We start from the raw sequence: 19,155 nt of genomic DNA on the forward strand, positions 1-19,155 counted from the left end.
TTACCCCTTAGATCTCACAAGCGCTAGGCATTGTGAGGTGTTAAAGAAGCAAAAGGCTTCCTGCAGCCAAGAAGATGCAGAGCTAATGACAGGCCCCAAATGAAAGCAATAAAAGCATGATTAAGAAACCATTTCACTTTCAATAGCTAATAGAGACAATACTTCTTAGCACTTCTCAACCTGAGGAATTCTGATTTCTTTCTGTAGCTACTAAATGACTTCTCCTCCTTACTCAATCCTCTGCTATCTCTTATGGATTAAAACCACGTGGAGATGGAGACTGTCTCTGAATTAACAGTTTGTTTTTCATGAGTATAGAGCAAAACAAAACAAAGCTGTTGGCTTCTGCTATCAATTAAGAAAATAATAACACAACAGGTTATTGGCTGTGTATCACTTATGGGCTGTGTATCAATTATGAAGCTGTGTTAGAAGATAACTTGTTAGAAGAAAACTTCTCTGGAGGAATATGGCAGGAGCCAGGGGTGGGGTCGGGGAGCACAATCCCAGCACAACAGCCCACACTCTGAGCCACTGCTTTGGGAAGGAAGGTGTCCCAGTGAATTTAGGGTCCTCGATGTCCAAGGAGAACCCTGCAGAGATCACAATCCGCCCTGCACAGTGGCCCCAGCCAAGAGCCCAAAACACAGCGGCAACAATATCTACAGTACTGTTATAGTACTTAAATAGGAAGTCATTACCTTCTTGGTATTGTATAGACCCCTCTCCCAAATTTGGAGGTACTATATATATTCTGATTGTTGCTAAATTTCAATATGACATGAAATGTACATAGAAGTTTGAGAGACAATATAAAGGCATAGGAAACAAATTTAACATTGATCATTACATTTCTGGCTGTATAGTAACTTGTCAACACACACACAGCATAGGCTACATATGTGACCAGTGTTAGCTCTCCTAAGGTCACACAGCAAGATGCCCACAATGGCTTTTCAACCAGTCAGCAACTGAGCGCACTAGGGATTATTTTTCAGTATGGACAGCATGTGTCAAAACATTTATTAGAGTTTCTGGAACTTAGCTGGTGTTGAGTAAAAGTAGCTTGCCTTCCCTCTTCCAGATGATAAAATAATTATAAGGAAGACTTTCGGGCTTTTTGAAACTGATCGATCCATTTTCCCCCTGCCAATAATTTTTCTAAAAATAAAAAAATTCCACTTTACAAGAAGAAGTGGGCATGCTTTTTTTCACTCAGTCCTCACAACAACCCTATGAGATTGGCACTATGATTACCCACATTTTATAAAAGAACACTCAGGTGTGAGAGATGAGGCGACTTGCCCAAGGTTGCGCACCTGGCAGTGCCGCAGCCGGGATTTGAACCTCAGCACCCAGAGGCAGAGTGTTAGGAACCATCTTGTTCTGCCTCCCATCTCAGCAAAGCATCATGCTGAGGACTGGTGCCTCTTGCTTCGCTTCTTGTTACCAATCTCCTTTAGAAAACAGCTTAAGTCGTTTCTGAGACTCCTTTTCGAGGACCCTGTCAATGCTACCATCTGATGATTTAAAGACCCCCACAGCCCTGGCCCATTGAGTATAGAGGGGCATGGGCAAAAATAAACTTCTTAACTGTTCAAAACTGACAGCTTCATAGGACTTTATTGAGAAATATAAACTTAGCTTTGAAACACAATGAACAATAAATTATTTATAACCGTGGAAGGCAGCAACAATTAGAATATTCTTTTCAAATGGAAGGATCTTAAGTAATCACTTATAAAATTAGATTTTATGCTTATGAAAAGGCCACACCCGCTTCTCCAAATACCTCTACCTCAAATGAGGTTTCATAAGGGTTATAAAAAGCACTGCAGGCCTCAGCACGCTTTCTAAGCCTCACAAAGCCTTATCTCAGGACAGAAACCAGGTAATGAAAGTTAGGTCAAGCTGCTCTACAGAAGCTTCTCTTCCTGTGGACAAAGCAAAACTGTGAAGGTACTTACACAGAAAAGGCTAACTGTGCACATTCTTCTTTTCCTCCAACTAACAAAGCAAATTAAGAAGCAAAAAGAATGCTGAAGGATCATGATGACAAACAAACAATATATTGAGAGGGAATGAGTTGAATTTAGGGGGAATTTAGTAACATCTGTTAAATAGCATAGGGTTCTGTGCATGTCTTTGTATTTTTTTTTTTAAGGATGGGGCTTATAACTTATAGATTAGAACGTTTTTATGGGTAGAGTCTATTTTATCCCAGAATGCCGCTGTGTTGGTTTTCCCATGGCTAATGCTAGACAAAGGATTAATGTCCCATATTAACTGCAAAATATTAGATTAACAGTTGCACTGGTTAAACTGGTTCATGACCCTGAGATTCTTCCACATAGCATTCGGTGAACAGAAAGAAGTTCAAAGTAATCCTTAGAAAATATTAGCATTTATATTTTTCTTCATAAAAATATCCAGACATTCAGGAAACATTAAAAAAAAATTCCTGTAGACTTGGAAGTGGTGGCACATGCCTGTAATTCCAATACTTTGGAGGCTGAGACAGGAGGATTACAGGTTTTAGTCCAGCCTCAGCAATTTGTGAGACCTTTAGCAACATGGTGAGACACTGTTTCATAATAAAAAGTAAAAAGGGCTGAGGATATAACTTGGAGGTGTCTTTGAATTCAATTCCCAGTTCACCCCCATCCTACAAATATAAACGAAATATCCTTGAGCAGGGCTAAACACAGATTTATGAAGACAAACCAAAGCAATAAAATACTCAACAAGTATGAAATATAATCTTAATTGATTACAGTCTCACCTTACTTCATAAAAGATAAGGGCATAAGATGTTAAATATAAAAAGTAGAAATTTATCATGAGAGATACCCGTAGGCAGGAAGTGGATTTATGATCCCTCAAGTAGATTTTTATTTTTCTAGATTAAGGAGTGTCTTCAAAAACAGGACCCAAATCAGAGGCAGGACCTTTCTGCCAGCAGGCACCGCCTGCTTCAGGGCTCTGCGTGGCCCAGAAAAGCTCCGGCTTGCTCCAGCGTGACCACCGCCTGCCACACTTCTCTAGGAGCACAAAGACTAGTTCTTTGTTACCTGGCGGCCCTCAGAATCCTGCCCCCACAAGAGGTGAGCACTGATTTTGACGGCTCAGCTGGAGTGACGGTAGCTTTATTTTTGAAAAGAAATTACGATGGCAGCAAGCTATTTACTCCCGCTCCTGAGCTTTGGTGACAGAGGGCTAGGCAAAGGGCTCCAGATGATTACTGGCTCTTAGGGGAACCCAACACTCCTCTGCCCCCTCAAAGGATTTCCGAGGTGCCATCTGAGACATTCCTGCCCTTTGCCGCCAAGACGCCCTTTGGGAGGTTACGACTTGATCCACCTAATTTTAGTTATTTCACAGGTGCGATTGATCAGCCATGTGAAGCAGGTCGACCTGCCAGATAGACTGATGCTATCTGAGGCCGGGCAGGTGTCTGCTTTGGGAAGCTTGGAGTGAAAAACCAAAGCCGGCTCCAGGATGCGAAATGGAGAAACGATCAAACCTTTCTTGCCAAATGAGTTCCTAAAGTATCATAGGTCTTCCCTCTTCTTTTTGGATTATTTATTTATTTATTTATTTGCGGTACTGGAGATCAGAGGGCCTCACTAAGTAGTCCAGGCTGGCCGAGAACCTTCGGTCCTCCTGTCTCAGCCTCCCAAGTACTGGGATTTCAGGAGTGTGCCACCATAATCGGCTTCTTTTCAGTATTAATTTGATTTTCCATTCTGATCCTGGAGCACTCTATCATGCATTAAGAGATATTTGTTAAGTTGAATGTAAGTTTTAGTTCTCAACATCACAATTTTGGACCGGATTTTTAAATTTTTATTTATTTTTTATTTTTATGCTTTTGGAATCAGGGTCTCACTAAGTTGCTGAGAGCATCACTAAGTAGCCGAGGCTGGCTTCCAACCTGTGCAATCCTCCTGTCTCAGCCTCCCAAGCGCTGGGAGTACAAGCATACGCCACCATGCCTAGCTTAATTTTTTTTTTTTTTTAATTCTGGGAATAGAATGCTGGGCATTCTATTTTGTAGGTACATCCCTATTTTTTTTATTATGGAACAAGTTCTTGCTAACTTGCTGAGGCTGTCTTCAAACCTGCAGTTCTCCTGTCTCAGACTCCCAAGTACTGGGATACAGGTGCACACCTCTATGTCCAGTTTTGAACCTGCTTTTATTAGAAAAATTGAGAATTCTGATACTAGATTTTTTTGTTGCTCAGGACAAAGAAAGCATGCTTTTCAAAGGATCCGAAAGAAAGACTGCATCAAGAAATTGTGAGAAAAAGAACTAAAGACTGGATTTTTAAAACAAATTTTAAATAAAATAAGGAAAAATGCAGCTAAACAAACTGACCTGATATAACATGGTTTTGAAAGCCAAGTGTCTCAACCTCAAGGTTAAAATTTCCCCTGCGGTGCCATAAAACAATCCCTGAAAAACAATAAAAAAACTATATTCATTTTCAATTCTTTTTCTGTTTGTTTTTAACTTTTAGCTGTTATAATTTCAATTCAGAAGGATGACATTAAAAATAATCCAGGGTTGTTAAAAGTTTACCTGCATAAAATAACTGACAAAGCAAATAATGCCCAAAATAACAAATATCATGGAGTACATTTCTGCATCATGCTTTAATGTGGCTTTATTTTTATCTTCAAACATCTGAAAGGGAATAGATTTCTTATCAGGGGCTTGGAGTAAATATAAAAAGAAACAAATGAAAACCCTAAAGTGTCTAAATGTACCAGAATTTTCTAAATAAATTACATTAGCAAAAGACTACATATTTCCGGGGGGAAAACGGCACCATTATTTTATTTTCTATATTTTACGTATGTGGTAAAATATTTTTAAGATTTTTCACATTTGTTATGGAAATATAACATCAGCCAAAAGTCTTCTATCTGCATTTATTACCACAGTATATTTTCGATCAAATCATATTTGAATTATTTCTAATAACTTTTAATAACTCAGGTTTCTTAATATTTTTCTATTTAAAAAGTACCCGCAATGAGTGACCTTTATACATGCCTCTGGAAATTTTTCCTAAAATTATCAATTATGAGCTGGGTATGGTGGCACACCCTTGTAATCCCAGCATTCGGGAGGCTGAGACAGGAGGACTGTGGTTCGCAGCCAGCCTCAGCTACTTAGTGATGCCCTTTGCAACTCAGTGAGACCCAATTTCAAAATAAAGAATAAAAAATAGGGCTGAGGGTGTCACTCAGAGGTAGAATGTCCCCGGGTTCCATCCCCAGTACCGTGAAAAAAATTATTATGCAGATATTGGCATATAAATTAGCAAAATGTAGGGGCAATAAAGACTTAAAATGGATCTAGTAAAAATCCTTGAACCAAATAACTCTTTTGAGTTTTTGTCACAATCCTAAACTCTCTATTTCTTCTTTCTAAACTGGCTAGTAATAAAAATTACCGTTATTTTGAGTAGTTGAAAAGAGAACATCATATTTGTCTGTTTTACTGCTTTAGTGCTTTACGGCACGGTTTCAACACTGTGGTTAAAATTAGGAAACAAAGCGATTTCTTTACTGACCGCCCAATCAACAAGGATTTCTCTACTGACCGCCCAATCAATGAGGATACTGACCGCCCAATCAATGAGCCCAGCCAAACACCTCACAGCAGGACATGAGCTCACCTCCCTGCTGTGGACCCCAGTCTATGGCTGATCCATTGAGAAGCCTAGTTTCCCCCTTGCTGATCACTGTACAAGTTTCTTCTTCCAGACTGTACTTTATTTAGATTGCTAAAAATATTAGCAAACAAATTTTACTTACGGTTATGATTTTTGCAAAAATGATGGAAAATATTGGATGAACGGTACCATTTAGAACAGAAGCCAGTGTCCCCAGAATCACAAAAGGCCATTCAGACTTGTTTAACTTAAAAATTTTTAACAGAGAAACTTCAGGAAGACTTTTCTATAAATAAAATACCTTGGTTAAAAAACTCATTTTGAGAGCATAATGGAATCTCTAGAAATTAGTCAATTTCCAACAGAACTGTCATGTAACATAGAAAATAAAATAGCAGGGTAGAAGTTGCACTTTTCTTAGAAAAATTTCACTGCCTGTATTACTAATGATGATCACAAAATATAAGACAATATGATAAAACATAAAACAATAAGAACCCAAAGTGACTATTTGTGCAGTATCACTTTTAGGTATTTCACTCAGTAGCTATAGCTAAGAAAATACAAATTAGATCACATGTGATAGCTGCAAATCAGAAAATATAACTGGCCTTCTTTCTTTATTCTTGTTAAACTCGATTCAGTATTATACTCTAGGATAGGACAAAATCAAGGCAAGAATTAAGCAGAAAAAGTGCAGAAGATAGTTATGCTAGTTAATAGTTAAAGATTGAAAGTCTTTCAGTTTATTATTATTATTATTATTATTATTATTATTATTATTATTATTATTGGTATTGGGGGGTGATTCCAGGGGTGTTCTACCTCTGATCCACACCCTCAGCCCATTTTTATTTAATTAATTAAATTAATTAATTAATTTATTTATTTATTGCGGTACCAGAGATGGAACCAAGGGACATTGTACCTACGAGCTACACCCCAGCCCTATTTTTTTTTTAGCCTTTTTGTTTTTGAAACAGGGTCTCACTGAGTTGAGAAGGGCCTTGCTAAGTAGCTGAGGCTGTCCACGAACTGCTATCCTCCAGTCTCCACCTCCCAACTGCTGGGATTACAAGCGTTCACCACCACACCCAGATTATGTTTTGGTTTGGAATAGGGTCTTGGTAGGTTTCTGAGTCTCACTAAATTGATGAGGCTGATCTCAAACCTGCATTCCTCTTGCCTCCCAAGTTACAGGCTGTGCAACCATGTCTGGCTCTGTTTCCTTATTTACAAAAGCATTTTCTCTTTTTTTTTAGTATTTCAGTTAAAGTCATGTTTGGGCTTCCTGTTTGGAAACAGAATGCTGTGATATCTAAGTGTATTACTTAAACTTGCCAAATTTGTATTTTCCTTTCTTTCCAAACGAGATGCTATCACTTGTTAACTCAGTATTTATAAAAGATAAACACTCATGAAATGTTAGCAGACATTGCTGTTGCTGATGCTATTACGGAGGAAGGATTCTATCACACCAAATCCTGGGTTATTGCACAGAAGGTACCATTCAGGTAATATTCTGGTATTTTCCAGCCCTTCCTGGGATATGAGCAGGGAGTTAGTAGTCACAGTTGTCAGAGGCTAAATAATATGATCTCTCCTTGCCACTGTTTAGGATGTGTAGTGGACTGATTTCAGAACAACAACAACAAAAATCTTGTGAGCAGCTTTTTGATGAGTCATGATTTCCAGCAAGAAAGTAGGAAGCGAACTATTTTGTATTTTATAAGTTGAAACTTACTTAGAGCATTCACTCATGAAGGAATGATATTTATGAATCTAATCATCAGAGAATCCCTCAGGAAAGACCATAAGGTAGTTTATAATTCTTGCTTTAGTTTTATTCTGCAAACTATACTGAAAATTCTATTGTTTGAACAATAGAATTCTAAAGCCTTTAAAATCTGTTTTCAGAATGGTGAAGCTGCTGGGCGTGGTGGCGCACGCTTGTAATCCCTGCGCTTGGGAGGCGGACACAGGAAGATCAAGCAGGTTCGAAGCCAGCCGCTCTGGCTTAAGAAACCCTGTTTCCAAATAAAAATATAAAAAATAGGTGTCTGGAAGTGTAGCCCGGAGGTAGAAGGGTTTCCAGGAACCCCAGTACCACCACCACCACCACCAAAAAAAAAACAAAAAAACAAAAAAAAAAGAATGGTGAAGCGATTGCTTAATCTTTCTGATTTAAAATCTTTCCTTCTGAAGTGTTTTGATATCAGTATATTAAAAGGTTTCACTTTTCAGTTAAGTCACTGTTCAAAAGAATGTGTGGAAATTTAGAAAGTTGCACTCCAACTTTTTTGTCAAGTACTGAACATAGAGTTGAACGCTTTACAACATTACTGTATTTTGTGAAGAAACTAAGGTTTAGCTTGTCCCAGGACATAATACCAGTAAATTATAGAATCAAAAATTACAGAAGGGCTACCTTGCTTCTACGGGAGAGTCTGCATTACAAAGATCATCAATAGAAGATGTCCTTTTACCTCTGAGATAATGAACAATCACAGGTTAAAAAATGGATATCGGGTGTATTCATTTCGAGTCATCCCCTCATGCCATTTTGGCATGGGGCTGTATTTCTATTTTCTGTATTTCTATCTTTCTAATAAACTTCTTTAAATCTTAAAAAAAATGGATATCACTTAAGTGGTGTTATCAAGATAGAAAAGGATAAATATGACAAAAACAGAATGAAAACTTTTTATAAGATCATGAAAGATGCTGTGCTATCTATATATATTAGAGGCAATAGCATGTTTTAAGTAATCTTATAGATCCCAGCTTGATGGCAAAACCTATAATCCCAGTAAACTGGAAGGCTTAAGACCAGTCTGAACAATTTAGGAGACCCTGTCCAGCTGGGGATATAGCTCAGTGGTTGAGTGCTTGCTTAGCATGTACTAGGCCCTGAGTTTGATCTCCAGTATCACACAAAGAGTAGACCCTGTTTCAGAATAAAAATAAAAAAGAGATGGGGGCTTATAGTTCAATGGTCAGTCTCTAGTACTGTCAAAACAACATATGAAATAGGCATTATCTAAAGAGTTATGAAGTAATTTTATGAAGCTAAAAAAAAAGTCTCCTTAAGAATTCAGAATTTGACCTGGGGTAATTTAGAGCTAGAGTCTTCACACCACAAACTCACACACATAAATTGTATCATTTGGTAGGTTTGGACATAGCTATAGACTCCTGAAACCATCTTCATAATCATGATAATGAGTATAATCATTACACCTGGAAATTTTCTCCTGATTCTTGTAATCCTTTTGTGCTATATCTCTCAGTTGCTAGCACACTACCCTTCCTCCCCTGCAACTATTGATATGCTTTCTCTCACTTTAGATTAGTTTGTATTTTCTAGAAGTATATATAAATGGAATCACACATATATAACTCTTCTAGCTTCTTTTGATCAACATAATTATTTTGAGATATCCACGCTCTTACATGAGTTAGTATTTCATTCCTTTTTATTGCTGACTAGTATTTCCTTATTTAGATATACCACAATTCATTTTTCTCCTTGTTTGTTGAGAAAATTTTTCCATTTAAAATTTATAAATAAGGGTTGATTCTAGTATTTTGATTGCATATTCTACAAACTAGCCAAATTCAATTATGAATTTTACTACATGTGTGTATGTGAGTGAATTCCATAGGGTTGTTTGCATAGACAATCATGCTATCTGTTATCTGGATTCCATTTTTTTCTTATCTTATTGTATAAGCTAGAACTTCCAGTGCAATGTTGCAAAGAAGTGGTGACACTGTACATCTTTTCTTTATTCATCTTTTCTTTATTCTTTATTTTTAACCACTTTAGGATGATGTTAACTATATGTTTTCTGTAGTTACCCTCTATCAGATTGAGAAAATTTCTTCTTAATTTCTTATTTGCTGAGAGCTATCAGGAATGGCTCATGCAATTTACCAAGTGGCCCTTCTGTATATATTGAAATATTTTTTCATTTTTAGTTTTTATAATAAGGGAATTGTATTGATTTTTGGAGGTTAAGCCTTGTACCACTTATAAAGATCCCATTTGGTGATGATTTAGTATTTTTATTTATTTATTTATTTTGGTACTGGGGATGAAACTCAGAATAATTCTGCATCCAAAGTACACCCCCAACCCAATTTTATTTCTTACTTGGAAACAGGGTCTCACTAAGTTGTAGAGGGCCTTGCTAAGTTGCCAAGGCTGGCTTTGAACCTGTGATCCTCCTGTCTTGGCCTCCCAAGTACTGGGATTACAAGCATGTGCCATCACAACTGGCATAGTATTCCTTTTAATACATTGTTGAATTTGACTTATTACATTTTGTTACAAACTCTCCCATCTATGTTCATGAGGGATATATCTATAACTTAATATTCTTATAAATTGTCTATTTTTGTTTTGTTTTGTTTTATGATACTGGGGATTGAACTTGGGGGTTCATTCTACATCTGAGATACACACCCATTTTTATCTTCTATCTTAAGACAGATCTTGCTTAATATTTGAGGATCTTGCTAGGTTGCTAAGGCTGGCCTCAAACCTCAAGTACTAGGATTACAGACATGCACCACCACGCCAGAATAACTTGTCTAATTTTTTTTTGTGTGTGTGTGGTACTGGGGTTCCTGGAAGCCCTTCTACCTCCGGCCTACATTCCCAGACCTATTTTATATTTTTTAAAATTTGGAAACAGGGTCTCTTAAGCCAGTGAGGCTGGCTTCGAACCTACGTGATCCTCCAGTCTCCGCCTCCCAAGTGCGGGGATTACAAGCGTGCACCACCACGCCCGGCCTAACTTGTCTAATTTTAATAACAAAGTAATATTAGTCTTAGCCGGGCATGGTGGTGCACGCTTGTAATCCCCGCGCTTGGGAGGCTGAGACAGGAGGATCTCACAGGTTCGAAGCCAGACTCAGCTACTCAGTGAGGCTTCCAGCAACTTAGTGAGACCCTGTTTCCAAATAAAATATAAAAAAGGTCTGGGAGTATAGCCTGGAGGTAGAAAGCCTCTAGGTTCCACCCCCAGTACCACCAAAAAAAAAAAAAAAAAAAGTAATATTAGTCTCATGGAATGAAGACTTCCTCTTTGATTTTCTGTTTGGTAGAATTTACTACTAAAGCTACCTGGCCTGAAGTTTTCCTAAGGGACAAAGTTTTAACTACAAATTCAATTTTGGTTTAATACATATAAAATTATTCAAGTCACCAATTTATTCTTGAGTGGGCTTTATTTTGTGTCCTTCAAGGAATTTGCCCATTTTATCTGAGTTGCAGGATTTGTTTGCATGAGTATTTTGGAGATCATTTTGTGTTTCTTTTTAATATATGTAGAATCTACAGTGATGTTGTCACCATTCCTCCTCCTCCTCCTCCTCCTCCTCCTCCTCCTCCTCCTCCTCCTCCTCCTCCTTCTCTTTGGTGGTACTGGGCTAGACTCAGGGACATGTATCTGTGAGGCAAAGCTCTGTCACTGAGCTACATCTCTGGCTTGCCTCTTTCATTTTCAATATTGGTAATTTGTGTATTCACTCAACTTGCTCAGTTAGTCCAAAGGTTTTAATCAAATTTTGAAAAAAATTTTTTTTTTTTGTGTGTGTGTGTGTGTGTGTAACCCAGAGGCATTTGACCTCCGAGCTACACCCTGCCCTATTTTTTATTCTTTATTTTGAACAGGGTCTCACTAAATTGCGGAGGGTCCACTAAGTAGCTGAAGCTGTCCGCGAGCCGGATCCTCCTGTCTCAGCCTCCCGAATGCTGGGATTACGAGTGTGCACCACCATGCCCGGCTGAAGTTATTTTTTAACAAGAATTCTTCAAATGTATTTTGGAACTCTTTCTCCTTTAGGGAAATATGGACAAGTGAAACGTGTTTATAATAACTCCTAAATGAATGTAATGAATGTCTTTACTGATTCTATAAATTATATTATTTCTGTTTCTGTGTGTGTGTGTGTGTGTGTGTGTGTGTGTGTGTGGTACTGTGGATGGAACCCAGAGGCTTTCTACTTCTGGACTACATTCCCAGACCTATTTTATACTTTATTTGGAAACAAGGTCTCACTAATTGCTGAGAGTCTTACTACGTAGCTGAGGCTGGCTTCGAACCTGTGCCATCCTCCTGTCTTAGCCTCCCAAGTGCTGGGATTACAGCGTGGTGTACCACCATGCCCGGCTGTGATTTTTGTTTCTATTTCTATTGGTTGCTTCTCTTCATTTTGGGCACTATTTTTCTGCTTATTTGTTCGATGAATTGGGGGGAATGGGGACTGAACTAGGAGGCACTCAACCTATAAGCTACACCTCTAGCCCTATTTTATTTTTATTTATTTATTTATTTATTTTATTTATTTATTTTTTTACTGAAATGGGGATTGAACACAGGGACATTATACCTCCTAGCTATATACCCTTAGACCTATTATTTTATTCTTTATTTTGAAACAGGATCACACTAAGTTGCAGAGAGTCTCACTAAATAGCTGAGGTTGGCTGCAAACATGTTATCCTCCTGTCTCAGCCTCCCAAGCGCTGGGATTACAGGTGTGTGTAAACCCATGGTTTGCCTCATCTATACTATTTTCCCCTAGGAGGACCTCTGATATCAACACAATCTCTTTAGATTGCCTCCTTGTAGGAGTGTCGCCGTGATACTAGAGGAAGTTTGAGAAAGAGATGTTTCCTGAACTCAGTGCCACAGTGACATTTTACTGAGTATAAATTCTAAATTTCATAAGGATTAGATCAAAATGGGAGAACACAAGAAACACACTTGTTGCTGGCTGAACCTTACCTCTGCATCCTGGGTAGATCTCTCCAGCTGCTCCATGCAGCCTGACCGGAGGCTGCTTTTGGCACACGGAGAAGCACAGCTGCTCTTTCTCTCAGCAGAGCATGTCAATGACTCCTGCTCATCAGTTCTTTTAATATCCTTAAGTGAAGGATAGACAAGTTATCACTGGAATAAAACCTTGAAGTTCAAAGGAATTAATAAGCATCCCTTTAAACTGTTAACACTTTTGTTATTGCAAGTGACATATACTTATACATTTCATGCTGAATAGTTTTCAAACTTAACTAGTCAGGCTAAAAGTCTGACTCATACTAAAATGTTAGTGACTGGGAATAGTTTGTTGTGCCTTCTTTTCTAAAGACATTTTTTTTTTTTTGGTGGTACTGGGGCTCCTGGAAGCCCTTCTCCCTTTGGGCTACACTCCCAGACCTATTTTATATTTTTTTTATTTGGAAACAGGCTCTCTTAAGCCAGCACAGCTGGCTTCGAACCTGTGCAATCCTTCTGTTTCCGCCTCCCAAGAGCGGGGATTACAAGCGTGTGCCACCACGCCTGGCAAGACATGTATTTTTAACCAAAGAGAAGACAATGCTTTAATCTAAACCAATTATATCACTGGTAGGACAGATTTTCGTAAAAGTTTCTGTTTGATAGAGTCTAACCCTTCTTCCTAGCCCATTCTGGAGTTTACCAATTTATTGCTTGCACTTGTGAAGCTGATCCTGGGCCTGAGAGAGCTCTTGGGAGACACAGCGCTTTCCAGGCTGCTGCTGCCATTGCTCTGTGATGGGTCTAAACCAGTCCCCCAAGAAACTGGAAGGCTGACTCCGTAAGAAGAAGAAAATACAAAGAAATCTGATTAATCATGAAGAAATCATCATATAGATCAGATGGAGTGCTAAACCAAATTGCTCTGGGTTTATTCTTTCTTACACTTGCAACTCAGAGAAATGGGACAATTTTAGTGAAATACCCGAGTCACAGGTTCTCTATTCATCTGAATGTAGCACAAGTAGATTTGTGAGCAAGTTTGCTATGAAGAAAGGTGAAAAGGGCAGGAGAGAAGTGAGGATCCCAGTTAGACTGATAGTAGCTCAGAACAGGGTGGGGAGTCGAGGCAGAATGATGTGGGCAGTTAATAACACAAGGAGAATGTGCACACGGAAGACTTCCCCGGGACACACTAGCCACTGTTCATCAGTCAGTGGGGACAGTGGATGTAACCAGCAGGGCGCTGTCACTAACAGGTTCAGTCAGGCATTCTTTTATGCCATCACTTGCTATCCTGTAAAACTGTCTGCCAGGAAAAAAATCTTTTACTTAGCTCTTTTTTTTTTTTTTTCACGAGTTACTTAATTTGTGACATGTGTAAATATGACCTTCTCATAGTAAATTTTTCTATTAAGTTTTTTTTTTTTGTGGTACTGGGGATGGAACCCAGGGGCAATGTACCTCTGAGCTACACCCCAGCCCTATTATTTATTCCTTATTTTGAAACAGGGTCTCACTGAGTTGCAGAGGGCCTCACTAAGTAGCTGAGGCTGTCCATGAACCACAATCCTCCTGTTTCAGCCTCCCAAATACTGGGATTATTAAGTGGGATTATACTGGCTTATTAAGTGTTTTAATAGGTCAAAGATAATTCATCTCTATGTGTTTTTATTTTGTTTGCACACAGACTCTTGCTGAAGGAATATATCTATATATAATCATATACAGTCTCAATGTATAACTACTGTTTCAAATTTTAAAAAATATAAGCTGATAGGGCTGGACTAGAACCTCTCTACATTCAATTTCCTGTACCAAAAAAAAAAAAAAAAAAAAAAAAGAAAGGAAAACATGGTGCCAGGAGGGTCTATCACAAAGAGATTTGACCTGGTCATGGAGGTCAGGAAAGACTCTCTTGGAAATAACCATTCAACTGAGAGCTGAGGATGAGCCAGATGGGCTAGAAGATCTGGGGAGGGGAATTGTTCTAGGCAGAGAGAGAAGAGTGTGCTCAAGGGCAAAATGAAGGGTGGGGTGGGGGACAACCTGGTGATGAAGTGCTCTCAGGCATGCTAAAGACTTTAATTTTTATCATTAGACATTCAAAATGAGCAACTGGGCGTGGTGGTACACACCTGTAATTCCAGTACCTTGGAGACTGAGTTGGGAAGACCACAGGTTTGAAGCCAGCTTCAACAACTTGGTGAGACCTTTTAAAATAAAAATAAAGACTGGGGGTGTAGCTCAGAGGTAGAATGTCCCTGGGTTCAGTCTCCAGTACCACCCCCAGCAGAAAAAGTTATATCTGAATGGATGTAATTTTAGGTAACTGGAAAACACCAGTTTATAAATTTGAATAATGTTTAAAATATTTACATACTTATAACTCAAATATCATTTTTGTTTTTTTAAACCTTTCTACTTACTTACAAACTTTAATTCAGCAAAGGTCTGTGTGAGTTCATCTCTTCATTCAGCAGAGGATTGAGTGTCCACTGTACACTAAGCACCGTGTTTCTGCTTTCTACATATGAAGTTCCAGGAACATCCTTGATCTGACCTTCATTATCTTTTTTCTGGTATTCTCTCAGTACTCATCTTCATTCATGGAAGGCGTAGCTCCTCTTTTAGTTGTACAAGAAGTTCCTCTTTACCTTCCTGATGTTGTCCCATCCCACCCTATAGCCTTCAAGGATGCTTCCAGGAAAACTCCTATGGGCAATACAGGGCTCTCTCTCCCTGTCAATCTTGTTTCTTATTTTTATAACTTAATAATTATAATTTCTGCTTGCAAAATTTTGCATGTTGTCTCCAGAGCTAAGTTTTAAATCTTTAAGTGTTTTATTGTTCTTTGTGGTATAGTTCTAATAACAGATCACAATATGTAGTTATTTCTGGATCTGCCACATACACATTTTGAAGCATATTTGTAGCATGCCTGTCTAATATTATTAGGTCTTACATACCTGTTAGGTCTTTAGCCTTCATCGTATTATCTAGCAGGATGCTAAGGGTATTGGGCACAGTCAATTTTTTCACTGGTGGCTTTGTGAAATTTAAGATTATAATTTTGGATTTCTGCAAGGGTCATATGATTTCTCTTATATGTAGAGGACAAGAAAAAAAAAAAAAGGGAGATCTCATGAGAATAGAAGCGAAACCAGTAGAGTAGAAGAAGGGACTATGGGGAGGGAGGGTGAAAGGGGAGCTATTAAGGAATAAAAATGACCAAATTATGTATGTGCATGTTCAAATATACAAGATTGAATCCTACTATAATGAATTCCACTACTATGTATAACCACAATGCACTAACAAAAAGGCAAAAACTCTAAAAATATCTGCAAAAAACAAAAATTTGAGATTTCTGGTTTTTAGTGTGCTATAATCTCTGAAAAATTAAAGAGACAACCTGCTGACGTAGGGTTATGTCATGTAAACATTACCTGTGACATCGCAAGTGAACAGTATAAACCCTGTTTTGCCATCAGCTCAGTGTGAGTTCCTTTTTCCACCACCATCCCATCCTTTATAGTCACAATCAGGTCGGCACTTCGAATAGTGGAAAGTCGGTGTGCTACCACAATTGTAGTCCGACCTTTGCTTGCCTACACAACAGAAAGTGTAGAAAATAATTGACATAAAATGTGTGCATACTTGTAATCCCATTACTTGGAAGGCTGACACAGGAGGATCACAGGTTTAAGGCCAGTTCACAGTAACTTAGTGAGACCCTGTTTCAAAATAAAAAAGTAAAAAGGGCTGGGGTGTAGATTAGAAGTAGAATGCCTCTGGATTCAATCCCTAGTACAAAAAAAAAAGTAGAAATAATGTCTCTAGTAGTCAAGAAGACTTTTTGTTATAGTATTACTTTAAATATCAAAGAATCATCTATAGATACAGAAATTTGGAAACTAGTAGGTTAGGAAAGTCAGTAGAAATTAGAATAAAAAGGAAGTCAGTTAATTTGATTCCAAACTGGTGGTTTTATAAAATCATACTATTTAGGACTAGAAAGAAACCAAAAGACCATTTCTGAGCTATTTAATAGTAGAAATGTAAAGCAAACAACTAAGTTAACTTAAACTCATTATGTTACATTTCTAAAAGAGGTTTTTGAAAACTAGTTTGATATAGACTCAAGGTAATATATATTTTAAACTTTTTTTTTTACAAGTTTTTTAAAGGAATGCACAAGTATTGGGGGTAGAGATCAATATGTTTTTCAGATGAAGTGTCCCCAGATCCAAGGAACCCAACCAGGACACAAGTCATTCTGTACACCCGGCAGCCATCCTTGCACCCTCTTCCAGTCAAGGTCACCAGTGGCCCCTAAGTGTGCCTACCATCATCTTATTTCCATCAGCACAGATGAGCTGTGATTATATAAATGGAATGATGTAGCATGTGCTCTTCAGTGTCCGGGTCTTCTTTGCGCAATACTAGGTTTCTGACACCCAGGTGTTTGTTGCCTACAGTTGCGGATCCTCAATTTCTACCATGGCACAGTATTCGGTGTGAATATTCCACAGCTTACCCATTCTACCCTGACTTGGTCTGGGTAGTTTTTAGGGTTTTTCTATCACACGTAGTTTCTTATACATGTTTACTGGGTGAACATGTGTGCAGTTCCCTAGTTGTATACCTGAGTCACGGGGTGTGTGTATGCTCCACCGCACTAGACTCTGCCAGCATTTCAGTGCTTGTTCCTGTCCACCCAGCCCTGGTACGGAGAGTCAGGGTGCACTAGATTCCCACTCACAGTTGGCACTTTCTGTCTTTGTCCAATAGGTGAGTATTATCACACTGTGGTTTTAAATTATATTTCCCTGATGACTAATAAAGTTGAACAACTCTCATCTGGTTACTGAAAACTTGAAGCTTCTCTTGTGAGTTGTTTGTTTTGCTCATTTTTTTTTCTACTGGGACTATCTTTTAAAAATTATATATTTTGTTAGCCAGACGTGGTGGCCCATGTTGGAATCCCGGTACTTAGGAGTTTGAAACAGGCCAGCCTCAGCTACTGAGGAAGGCCCTCTATAACTTAGTGAGACCCTGTTTCAAAATAAAGAATACAAAATAGAGTTGGGGGTGTAACTCAGAGTACATAATAGAGCTGGGGGTGTAACTCAGGTATAACTGGCTCAATTCCCAGTACTGCAAAAAAAAGTAAATATACATATATATATATATATACATAAATATATATACATATGCTTACACACATATATATGCATATACATATATGCATATACATATATATGCTTTCTAGTGTACTGTAAGTATACATCACAGTGAGGTTCAAAGTGATGCAAACAGGCATGCACACTGCACTTGGTGTGTCTTCCTCCTGATCCCACCCTCCTCCCTGTGCATATCAGTGAGACGGGCAGTGGTATCTTTATACATGGACATGGCATGACTTGACTGTTTTCTTCCTGGGTTCTCCTTTTTTCTCTTGCCACCCCCCCCACACACACATCAGTCTCCTTCCACCATTCTCCTGATCCCCTCCTCATTTATCTCAAGTCTCTTTTGTTTTCTATTTTCTCTCCAGCTTCTATATATGAAAGAACACATATGACCTTTGGCTTTCTGCGACTGGCGGATCTCACTTAGCATAATATTCTCTAGTTCTATCCATTTCCCTGCAAATGACATAATTTTTTCTTTCTTGTGGCTGAGGGATCATACGGCAAGTGAGGTGTGCATATATGGACATGTCACTTTAATCTCACTATGATATATAATTACAATCCAGCAGTATTATAAAAAAATCCATCCATAGAAAAAAGACCTATATAGAAATATACCAAAAATATTAGTATTGCCTATATTTAATTATTGGACCTATAGACTTTATATTCTAATTTTCTCAATTTTATTTAACATGCATATACTGGCGTGTGTGTGTGTGTGTGTGTGTGTGTGTGTGTGTGTGTGTGTTACTGGGGGTGAAACCCAGGGGCCTTCTACCTTTGGGCTACGTTCTCAGACCTATTTTACATTTTATTTGGAAACAGGGTCTCACTAAATTGCTGAGAGCCTCACTAAGTATCTATGTCTGGCTTCGAACTTGTGCAGTCCTCCTGTCTCAGCTTCCCAAGTACTGGGTTTACAAACGTGCACCACCATGCCAGGCTTTACTTGCAATTTTTTTTAAAAGCAAGAAAGCTAAAAACATTGAAAAAAGCTGGGCGTGGTGGTGCACACTTGTAATCCTAGGATTTGGGAGGCTAAGACTGGAAGATCACGGTTCGCAGACAGCCTCAGCTACTTAGTGAGGACCTCTGCAACTCAGTGAGACCCAGTTTCAAAAAAATAGAGAATAAAAAAAAAATAGGGCAGGGGGTGTGGCTCGGAGGTCAAATGCCCCTGGGTTCTATCTCCAGACCTGCAAAATAAATAAATAAATAAATAAAATAAATAAATAAATAAATAAATTGAAAAAGTGTATTCTATTTTTAATAGGTTTTGTTCCTATTGGTAATATAATATAGGGATGTTATTATGGAAAACTGAAAATAGCTGCATTGTTATGATCAAGAGAATTTTTCTATTACTTTAATATCTCATTATTTTTTAAAGAAATGCATATTCTGTTCCATTTAATTTATATTAAGAAAACCATGTAAAATATTATCCAAACCAGGACACTCTTGAGTAGGCAAGGCATGTAGAC

The 19,155-nt window shown here is 38.3% G+C and overlaps 1 protein-coding gene across 1 annotated transcript in view; it reads right to left on the reverse strand.

The window, feature by feature from the left end:
* Nucleotides 1-19,155, reverse strand: part of ABCB5 (ATP binding cassette subfamily B member 5) — a gene marked incomplete at both ends in the record, with an annotated part of 120,129 nt that overhangs the window by 46,017 nt on the left and 54,957 nt on the right. The window contains 7 exons of the mRNA XM_080701175.1: nucleotides 4,380-4,457; nucleotides 4,584-4,688; nucleotides 5,828-5,971; nucleotides 12,483-12,620; nucleotides 13,174-13,337; nucleotides 15,440-15,518; nucleotides 15,920-16,081. Coding sequence (XP_080557301.1) covers nucleotides 4,380-4,457; nucleotides 4,584-4,688; nucleotides 5,828-5,971; nucleotides 12,483-12,620; nucleotides 13,174-13,337; nucleotides 15,440-15,518; nucleotides 15,920-16,081 — 870 coding nt within the window. The remainder of the gene's footprint in view (nucleotides 1-4,379; nucleotides 4,458-4,583; nucleotides 4,689-5,827; nucleotides 5,972-12,482; nucleotides 12,621-13,173; nucleotides 13,338-15,439; nucleotides 15,519-15,919; nucleotides 16,082-19,155) is intronic.

The sequence above is a fragment of the Muscardinus avellanarius genome (genome assembly GCF_963383645.1).
Source record: "Muscardinus avellanarius genome assembly, chromosome: 9".
Classification (NCBI taxonomy): domain Eukaryota; kingdom Metazoa; phylum Chordata; class Mammalia; order Rodentia; family Gliridae; genus Muscardinus; species Muscardinus avellanarius.